This window comes from Panulirus ornatus, chromosome 33 (genome assembly GCF_036320965.1).
Source record: "Panulirus ornatus isolate Po-2019 chromosome 33, ASM3632096v1, whole genome shotgun sequence".
Classification (NCBI taxonomy): Eukaryota; Metazoa; Arthropoda; class Malacostraca; order Decapoda; family Palinuridae; genus Panulirus; species Panulirus ornatus.
The window spans coordinates 23877319-23888800 of NC_092256.1; the positions used below are offsets into that span (position 1 = coordinate 23877319).

The following is an 11482-nucleotide window of genomic DNA, read 5'->3' on the forward strand; positions in this document are numbered from 1 at the left end:
TGAAAGGACAAAAGCAAAGAAGGTAGTAGCACTACTCCTGAAGCAGGGGTTGTGGGAGTGTGTGATAGAATGTAGAAGGATATAAATTCTAGAATGATGCGGGAAAACTGAAATTGGATGGGTGATTGCTGGTGCTTATGCACCTGGCCATGAGAAGAAAGATCATAAGAGGCAAAAGTTTTGAGCACAACTGAGTGTTTGTGTCAGCAATTTTGATGCAAGACACTGGGTATTCGTAAAGAGTGATTTAAATGTGAAAGTAAATGATGTAGCATTTAAGGGTAAAATTGGGGCACATGGGATATTCAGTGATATAAATGGAAATGGTGAAGGTTTGGAGAGTTGGGTGCTGAAAATGGACTGGTGAATGGGAATACCTTGTTTAAAAAGAGGGATATACACTGAGTGTGAATGAATGTGGCCTTTTTTGTCTGTTTTCCTGGTGCTACCTTGAAGAAGCAGGGGTTAGCAATGCTCTTTCCTGTGGGATGGGATGAAGGCAAGCAAGTATGATTATATATGTATAAGTCTGTGTATGTGTATGTATGTATGAATATGTTGATATGTATATGTATGTATATGTGCATGTGTGGGCGTTTATGTGTATATATATGTGTCTATGAGTGGATGGGCCATTCTTCGTCTGTTTCTTGGTGCTACCTCACAGATGCGGGAAACGGCGATCAAGTATAATAAATAGATAAATATGTACATAAATATGTACATGGGTAAGAGAGATGGTCAGCAGTCATTACATTACATATCAATTGATACGCATGTAAAGAGAGACTTTTGGATGTAAATATGCTGAGAGGGGCAGCTGTTGGGATGTCTGATCACTAACTTGTGGAGGTATGGGTGAAGATTTGTAGAGGTCTTCAAAAAAGAGGAAACAAACTTGTGGAGGTATGGGTGAAGATTTGTAGAGGTCTTCAAAAAAGAGGAAACAATGTGAGTGAGAAGAGAGTGATTATTGTGACAGCCTGGAAAGGAGACTTGTGTGAAGAAATACCAAGAAAGTTTGAGAGTAGATTGGCAAAAGATAAGAGTAAATGGGACGAGGGGAGTGGGTGAGGAATGAAAGGTATTTAGGGAAGCATTGATGGCATATGCTAGAGATGCGTGTGGCCTAAGAAAGGTGGGAGGTTGGCAGATTAGAAAAGGGTAGTGAGTGGTGGTATGAAGAAAAGATTTTGCTAGTGAAATAGGAAATAGAAGCATTAGGGTGGTACCTACAGGGAAGGAGAGCAAATGTTTGGGAGATGTATAAGAGAAAGTGGCAGGATGTCAAAAGGAAGGTGCTGGGATTGTCAAAGAGGGTGAATGAGAAATGGGGTGGGTGAGTATCAGTAAACTTTATGGAGAATAAGACTTTTGGAAGGAAGTAAATAAAGAGTGAAAGACAAGAAAACAAACAGGAACATCAGTGAAGGGGGCAAGAGGGGAAGTGGTAATAGGTAGTGAGTATTTTGAAGGATTGTTAAATGGCAGATGTAGGGTGTTTTGGTTGGGGTGGTATGCAAAGTGTGAGTCATGGAAAGCGGTTTGGTGAAGAAAAAAGAGGTAGTGGAAGCCTTAAGTGAGATGAAATGCAGCAAGGCAGCTGGAGTGGATGGCACTGCTGTTGAATTTATGAAGAAAGTGGGTGACTGTGCTGATGATTGGTTGGTAATGATATTCAGTGTATGTATGGACCATGGTGAGATGGCTGAGGATTGTTAAATGGCAGATGTAGGGTGTTTTGGTTGGGGTGGTATGCAAAGAGTGAGTAATGGAAAGTGGTTTGGTGAATTAAAAAGAGGTGGTGGAAGCCTTAAGTGAGATGAAATGCAGCAAGGCAGCTGGAGTGGATGGCACTGCTGTTGAATTTATGAAGAAAGTGGGTGACTGTGTTGATGATTGGTTAGTAATGATATTCAGTCTATGTATGGACCATGGTGAGATGGCTGAGGATTGACATAATGCATGTATTGTGCCATTGTATGAAGGCAAGGGGGGATAAAGTGAGTGTTCATACAAAAGGTATAAGTATGTTGAGTATACCTGGTAAGTTATATAGGAAGGTACTGACTGAGAGGGTGAAGGCATGTACAGAGCATCAAAGTGGGAAGGAGCAGTATGGTTTCAGAAGTGGTAGAGGATATGTGGATCAGGCATATAATTTAAAGAATGGGTGTGAGAAATATTTAGACACACGGATGGATTTTTATACTGCATTTATGAATCTGAAGAAGGCATACGACAGGGTTGAAAAAGATGCTTTGTGGAAGGTCTCAGAAATATATGTTGTGGGAAGAAAGCTGCTAAAAGCAGAGGTTTTCATCAAGGGTGTACGGTTTGTGTATGAGTAGGAAGAGAGGAGAGTGAATGGTTTCAAGCAAAGGTTGGTCTATGGCATGGGCATATAATGTCACTATGGTCGTCCAATTTATCTATGATGGGGTGGTGAGGGAGTAAATGTGAGAGTCTTAGAGAGAGGGGCAAGTATGCAGTCTGTTAAGGATGAGAGGGCTGGGAAGGGAGTCTGCTGTTGTTTGCTGATGATACAGCACTGGTGACAGATTTAAATGAAAAACTGCAGAAGTTGGTGTTGAGATTGAAAGAGTGTGTTAGAGGAGAAAACTGAATGTGAATAATATCAAGGTTATCAGATTTAGCAGGGTAGAGGAACAGGTTAGTTGGGGTGTGAGACTGAATGGTGAAAATTTGGAGGATGTGAAGTGCTTTAGATACCTAGGAGTGGATATGGCAACAAATGGAACCACAGAAGTGGAAGTGAGTCATAGGTTGGGTGATGGGACAAAGGTTCTGGGAGGCATGAAGAATGTGTGGAAAGAAGTTATTACCTGGGAGGGCAAAAATGGGTATGTCTGAAGGTATGCTAGTCCCAACAGCGATGTATGGATGCGAGGTATGGGTTGTAAAGGTAAATGTGTGAAGGAGGGTGGCTGTGTTGGAAATTAAATGTTTGTGGACAGTATGTTGTGTGTGGTGGTTTTATAAAGTAATAAAAGGGGTAAGATAGAGGTGTAGTAATAAAAACAGCATAGTTGAGACAGCTGAAGAGGGCATGCAAGGCTACTGTGTTGTGAAATGTGGTTTGATCAAGTAAGTAATAAAAGAAGTAAGAGAGAGGTGTGGTAATAAAAACAGTACAGTTGAAAGTGAGATTGACAAAGAGGACATATATGCCTCAGAAGTGGAGAGGACAAGGAGAAGGGGGATACCAATTTGGAGATGGAAGGAAGGAGTGAAAACATTTTTGAGTTGTGGGGCCTGAATGTGCAGGGATTGAAAGGCGTGGTTGAGACAGGGGGAACTGGATCATTTAGTATACAGGGATAGTTTCATATTGTATTACTTAAGCTTTAGGTGACTAAAAAAGGTAGACTTATGAAGAATAGGTAAGATGGTCTTGGCCTATTGAAAAATTTCTCATTCTTCAAATAAATTTTCTTCAGTCCCCCTCACCAAGCATACCAATAAACAAGATATTTTTCAAAATTAAGAAGCTGCAGTCCTTAAGTTTAACAGCACCCTCCATGAAGATACGAGAAAAATATTGCATCTTGTAGTATAGTACTTCAAAGTTACAAGCAAATTAGTATGACTCAAGTTTAGGGAAAACAGAGTACTTACCAAGCATTCTTTCTTGATGTGAAATGAGAAACTACTATGAATTTTCTTAAGGTAGTCCACTAGTACACCAGAATTAACGTCCACCAAATCTTGTAATGAGTACATTTGTGCATTTTCCACAAAATGCTGGCGCTCTTCCAGCTGCCGAAGCATCCGAGATTCTTGAGCAGTGCGACAAGTGCTCAAATACTGCTTCATGATGAGGATATCTTCTCTAAGTTTCTGAGACACAGGTAAAAGAAAATCATTAGTAACTTTTCAAGACAATAAACATATCAACATATACATCTTACAATCCATTATCTCTATACCTAACTATAACTAAAGAAAAAGATACTCCTTGAAAGTATGTGGCTCATACAGAACCCTGTTTAGGCATTTTGGTTCATGTTCATCCATTCTGCACTTCCAGAGGTGGAGGGAATGAGAAGTGGAAGACCAAACAGGAGGTGGAAAGATGGAGTGAAAAAGATTTTGAGTGATCAGGGCCTGAACATGCAGGAGGGTGAAAAGCGTGCAAGGAATAGAGTGAATTGGAACGATGTTGTACATCGGGGTCGACATGCTCTTAATGGATTGAACCAGGGCATGTGAAGCGTCTGGGGTAAACCATGGAAAGTTTTGTGGGGCCTGGATGTGGAAAGGGAGCTGTGGTTTCTGTGCATTATACATGACAGCTAGAGATTGAGTGTGAATGAATGTGGCCTTTGTTGTCTTTTCCTAGTGCTACCTCATGCACATGCGAGGGGGAGGGGGTTGTCATTTCATGTGTGGCAGGGTGGCAATGGGAATGAATAAGGGCAGACAGTATGAATTATGTACATGTGTATATATGTATATGTCTGTGTATATATATGTATACGTTGAGATGTATAGGTATGTATATGTGCGTGTGTGGACGTGTATGTATATATGTGTGTGTGTGTGGGTGGGGTTGGGCCATTCTTTCATCTGTTTCCTTGTGCTACCTCTCTAATGTGGGAGACAGCGACAAAGTATAATAAATAAAAAGAAAAAAAAATATATATATATATATATATATTTCTTTTCTTTCTTTCAAACTATTCGCCATTTCCCGCATTAGCGAGGTAGCGTTAAGAACAGAGGACTGGGCCTTTGAGGGAATACAATCACCTGGCCCAATTCTCTGTTCCTTCTTTTGGAAAATTGAAAAAAAAAAAAAAAAAAAAAAAAAAATAGGGGAGAAAGAATACTTCCCACGTATTCCCTGCGTGTCGTAGAAGGCGACTAAAAGGGGAGGGAGCGGGTGGCTGGAAATCCTCCCCTCTCGTTTTTTTTTTTAATTTTCCAAAAGAAGGAACAGAGAAGGGGGCCAGGTGAGGATTTTCCCTCTAAGGCCCAGTCCTCTGTTCTTAACGCTACCTCGCAAATGCGGGAAATGGCGAATCGTATAAAAAAAAATATATATATATATATATCCCTGGGGATAGGGGAGAAAGAATACTTCCCACGTATTCCCTGCGTGTCATAGAAGGCGACTAAAAGGGGAGGGAGCAAGGGGCTGGAAATCCTCCCCTCTTGCTTTTTTCTTTTTTTTTCCCAAAAGAAGGAACAGAGAAGGGGGCCAGGTGAGGATATTCCCTCAGAGGCCCAGTCCTCTGTTCTTAACGCTACCTTGCTAACGCGGGAAATGGCGAATAGTTTAAAAGAAAGAATATATATATATGTATATCTTTCTTTTAAACTATTCGCCATTTCCCACGTTAGCGAGGTAGCGTTAAGAACAGAGGACTGGGCCTTTTTTGGAATATCCTCACCTGGCCCCCTCTGTTCCTTCTTTTGGAAAATTAAAAAAAAAAAAAAAAAACGAGAGGGGAGGATTTCCAGCCCCCCACTCCCTCCCCTTTTAGTCGCCTTCTACGACACGCAGGGAATACGTGGGAAGTATTCTTAATCCCCTATCCCCAGGGATAATATATATATATATATATATATATATATATATATATATATATATATATATATATATATATATATATATTTTTTTTTTCATACCATTCGCCATTTCCCGCGATAGCGAGGTAGCGTTAAGAACAGAGGCCTGGGCCTTTGAGGGAATATCCTCACCTGGCCCCCTTCTCTGTTCCTTCTTTTGGAAAATTAAAAAAAAACGAGAGGGGAGGATTTCCAGCCCCCCGCTCCCTTCCCTTTTAGTCGCCTTCTGCGACACGCAGGGAATACGTGGGAAGTATCCTTTCTCCCCTATCCCCAGGGATAGTATATATATATATATATATATATATATATATATATATATATATATATATATATATATATATATATATATATATTCTTTTCTTTTTCTTTTAAACTATTCGCCATTTCCCGCGTTAGCGAGGTAGCGTTAAGAACAGAGGACTGGGCCTTTTTTGGAATATCCTCACCTGGCCCCCTCTGTTCCTTCTTTTGGAAAATTAAAAAAAAAAAAAAACAAGAGGGGAGGATTTCCAGCCCCCCGCTCCCTCCCCTTTTAGTCGCCTTCTACGACACGCAGGGAATACGTGGGAAGTATTCTTAATCCCCTATCCCCAGGGATAATATATATATATATATATATATATATATATATATATATATATACTTTTTTTTTTTTTTGCTTTGTCGCTGTCTCCCGCGTTTGCGAGGTAGCGCAAGGAAACAGACGAAAGAAATGGCCCAACCCACCCCATACACATGTATATACATACGTCCACACACACGCAAATATACATACCTACACAGCTTTCCATGGTTTACCCCAGACGCTTCACATGCCTTGATTCAATCCACTGACAGCACGTCAACCCCTGGTATACCACATCGCTCCAATTCACTCTATTCCTTGCCCTCCTTTCACCCTCCTGCATGTTCAGGCCCCGATCACACAAAATCTTTTTCACTCCATCTTTCCACCTCCAATTTGGTCTCCCACTTCTCCTCGTTCCCTCCACCTCCGACACATATATCCTCTTGGTCAATCTTTCCTCACTCATTCTCTCCATGTGACCAAACCATTTCAAAACACCCTCTTCTGCTCTCTCAACCACGCTCTTTTTATTTCCACACATCTCTCTTACCCTTACGTTACTTACTCAATCAAACCACCTCACACCACACATTGTCCTCAAACATTTCATTTCCAGCACATCCATCCTCCTGCGCACAACTCTATCCATAGTCCACGCCTCGCAACCATACAACATTGTTGGAACCACTATTCCTTCAAACATACCCATTTTTGCTTTCTGAGATAATGTTCTCGACTTCCACACATTCTTCAAGGCTCCCAGAATTTTTGCCCCCTCCCCCACCCTATGATCCACTTCCGCTTCCATGGTTCCATCCGCTGCCAGATCCACTCCCAGATATCTAAAACACTTCACTTCCTCCAGTTTTTCTCCATTCAAACTCACCTCCCAATTGACTTGACCCTCAACCCTACTGTACCTAATAACCTTGCTCTTATTCACATTTACTCTTAACTTTCTTCTTTCACACACTTTACCAAACTCAGTCACCAGCTTCTGCAGTTTCTCACATGAATCAGCCACCAGCGCTGTATCATCAGCGAACAACAACTGACTCACTTCCCAAGCTCTCTCATCCCCAACAGACTTCATACTTGCCCCTCTTTCCAAAACTCTTGCATTTACCTCCCTAACAACCCCATCCATAAATAAATTAAACAACCATGGAGACATCACACACCCCTGCCGCAAACCTACATTCACTGAGAACCAATCACTTTCCTCTCTTCCTACACGTACACATGCCTTACACCCTCGATAAAAACTTTTCACTGCTTCTAACAACTTGCTTCCCACACCATATATTCTTAATACCTTCCACAGAGCATCTCTATCAACTCTATCATATGCCTTCTCCAAATCCATAAATGCTACATACAAATCCATTTGCTTTTCTAAGTATTTCTCACATACATTTTTCAAAGCAAACACCTGATCCACACATCCTCTACCACTTCTGAAACCACACTGCTCTTCCCCAATCTGATGCTCTGTACATGCCTTCACCCTCTCAATCAATACCCTCCCATATAATTTGCCAGGAATACTCAACAAACTTATACCTCTGTAATTTGAGCACTCACTCTTATCCCCTTTGCCTTTGTACAACGGCACTATGCACGCATTCCGCCAATCCTCAGGCACCTCACCATGAGTCATACATACATTAAATAACCTTACCAACCAGTCAACAATACAGTCACCCCCTTTTTTAATAAATTCCACTGCAATACCATCCAAACCTGCTGCCTTGCCGGCTTTCATCTTCCACAAAGCTTTTACTACCTCTTCTCTGTTTACCAAATCATTTTCCCTAACCCTCGCACTTTGCACACCACCTCGACCAAAACACCCTATATCTGCCACTCTATCATCAAACACATTCAACAAACCTTCAAAATACTCACTCCATCTCCTTCTCACATCACCACTACTTGTTATCACCTCCCCATTTGCGCCCTTCACTGAAGTTCCCATTTGCTCCCTTGTCTTACGCACTTTATTTACCTCCTTCCAGAACATCTTTTTATTCTCCCTAAAATTTAATGATACTCTCTCACCCCAACTCTCATTTGCCCTTTTTTTCACCTATTGCACCTTTCTCTTGACCTCCTGTCTCTTTCTTTTATACGTCTCCCACTCAATTGCATTTTTTCCCTGCAAAAATCGTCCAAATGTATACATATATCGTTAATGGGACGGCCCTGATTAGGGCCTTAGCTACCTGTGCCTTCTCAGCTATAAAAAAACAGTATCACTATTTTCCTTCAGACATTGTCAAAAGTAGCTGAGAAGAATAATTCCTGGCTTTTTCTTTCACTTTTTGTTGCTACTTTTTACCCAGATGACAATTACCTGCACTCAGCTAACATATGGAAAAGCAAGGTTTTGTAGATGAAGAAAGACTTCAAAAGCATTAAGGAACAAATGAATTACGATAATGAAAGAAAACTGGCTCTGAAGCATACGGCAAAGTTTAATGATGTGTTAGACCATCATGTAGTGCAGCACTGTATATGCAACCTATGGAAGTCCAATCATTATCAGAAAGTAAAATTTGCTACAGGGCAAATGACAAAAAAATTATCAACTAGCTCAGACTTCTTTATCAATACTTAAAATTTAACCTGACAAGATTCATTACCTTCACAGTATTTAGTTCCTCAACAAATTTAAAAAGGAAAGCATTTAGTTTCTCTAGATGAAGCACTGGCTTCTGTTTCATCAGGAGGAGGTATTGCTTAGACTGCCTGCTCACTACCCGTTCTTCAAAGTCCCAGTTGTGTATAACTCTTGCTGGCATCACCATTCGGGAGTTCCAATGGCAAGCTGGACAGTAGTAGAGGCCTGTGTAGTCACAACGTCTTGGTTCACACCAAGCATTTTCTGTCAAAATACAGATGTATGAATGGCCATTTTTCAGTGAAAAAAGTATTTATACTGAAAAATATGGAAAATTTTCTTTTCATAATACTTAAAAAAGAATTATCTCCCTTATCTAACTTGGTACACTTTTCTCATTTCTTAAGGATAAAACTATGAATAAAAATATACAATTTTCATTTATAAGATAAAAAAAATCTATAGTTTTTCCAATAAGTAATTATTAAATGATGAAACAGCTAATTAAGACAATACCCAGGCTTATTTACTTTTGGAAAGTATAACAGGAGGGGAGTATTTCCAGCCCTCCTTTTAGTAGTCCTCTACGACATGCAGGGAATATGGAGATAGAATTCCTTCTCCCCTGCCTCAGGGAGATATATATATATATATATATATATATATATATATATATATATATATATATATATATATATATATATATATATTTTTTTTTATACCCTGTCGCTGTCTCCCGCGTTTGCGAGGTAGCGCAAGGAAACAGACGAAGGAAATGGCCCAACCCACCCCATACACATGTATATACATACGTCCACACACGCAAATATACATACCTACACAGCTTTCCATGGTTTACCCCAGACGCTTCACATGCCCTGATTCAATCCACTGACAGCACGTCAACCCCGGTATACCACATCGATCCAATTCACTCTATTCCTTGCCCTCCTTTCACCCTCCTGCATGCTCAGGCCCCGATCACTCAAAATCTTTTTCACTCCATCTTTCCACCTCCAATTTGGTCTCCCACTTCTCCTCGTTCCCTCCACCTCTGACACATATATCCTCTTGGTCAATCTTTCCTCACTCATTCTCTCCATGTGCCCAAACCATTTCAAAACACCCTCTTCTGCGCTCTCAACCACGCTCTTTTCATTTCCACACATCTCTCTTACCCTTACGTTACTTACTCGATCAAACCACCTCACACCACACATTGTCCTCAAACATCTCATTTCCAGCACATCCACCCTCCTGTGCACAACTCTATCCATAGCCCACACCTCACAACCATACAACATTGTTGGAACCACTATTCCTTCAAACATACCCATTTTTGCTTTCCGAGATAATGTTCTCGACTTCCACGCATTCTTCAAGGCTCCCAGAATTTTCGCCCCCTCCCCCACCCTATGATCCACTTCCGCTTCCATGGTTCCATCCGCTGCCAGATCCACTCCCAGATATCTAAAACACTTTACTTCCTCTAGTTTTTCTCCATTCAAACTTACCTCCCAATTGACTTGACCCTCAACCCTACTGTACCTAATAACCTTGCTCTTATTCACATTTACTCTTAACTTTCTTCTTTCACACACTTTACCAAACTCAGTCACCAGCTTCTGCAGTTTCTCACATGAATCAGCCACCAGATATATATATATCTTCTTTGTCAATCTTTCCTCACTCATTTTCTCCAGGTGACCAAACCATTTCAATACACCCTCTTCTGCTCTCTCAACCACACTCTTTTTATTACCACACATCTCTCTTACCCTTTCAATACTTACTTGGTCAAACTGCCTCACACCACATATTGAACTCAAACATTTCATTTCCAACACATCCACCCTCCTCCACACAACCCTATCTATAGCCCACGCCTTGCAACCATATAACATTGTTGGAATCACTATTCCTTCAATCATACCCATCTCTGAGATAATGCTCTCTCCTTCCACACATTCTTCATTGCTCCCAGAACCTTTGTCCCCTCCCCTACCCTGTGACTCACTTCCATTTCCCTGGTTCCATCTGCTGCTAAGTCCACTCCTAGAGAGATGTCAATATCTGGGAGGACAAAGATGGGCATGTTTGAAGATACAGTGGTGCCAAAGGTGCTGTAAAGACGTGAGGCATGGGCTCTAGATGAGAATATATGGAAGAGGGTAAATGTGTTGGAAATAAAATGTTTGTAGAAATGTGTGGTGTGAGGAGGGATGATCAAGTAAGAAATGAGAGGTTAAAAGAAAGGTGTGGTAATAGAAGAGTATGGTTGAAAAAGTTGAAGGGGGTGTGCTGAAATAGTTTGGCTATATGGAGAGAATGAGTGGGAAGATGTTGAAAAAGAAGATAAATGTGTCAGAAGTGGAGTGGTCAAGAAGGGAAACTGAATTGGAGATGGTTGGAGTGAAAAAGATTTAGAGTGCTTAGGTCCTGATCATGAAGGAAAGTGCATGGTGTGTATGGGATTGAGTGAACTGGAGCAATGTGATAAACTGAGGTCATTGTGCTGTCAATGGACTGAACCACGGCAAGTGAAGCTGTCGGAAGAAACAATGAAAAGGTCTGTGGGGCTTGGCTATAACTGTTTATTTGTAATGCAGGGCAACGAAGTCTAATTATGTGTATTTCTATTAATCTATTTATTTATAATTAACCTATGACCAATTTTTATGAAAGAGTTCTGG

General features: G+C 40.8%; 1 protein-coding gene across 8 annotated transcripts in view; it reads right to left on the reverse strand.

Moving 5' to 3' along the window:
• Positions 1–11482, reverse strand: part of DEF8 (differentially expressed in FDCP 8 homolog) — a 69788-nt gene that overhangs the window by 6572 nt on the left and 51734 nt on the right. For all 8 annotated transcript variants that reach the window (XM_071682004.1, XM_071681999.1, XM_071682003.1 and 5 more), the window contains one exon: positions 3640–3861. In XM_071682004.1, coding sequence (XP_071538105.1) covers positions 3640–3861 — 222 coding nt within the window. The remainder of the gene's footprint in view (positions 1–3639; positions 3862–11482) is intronic.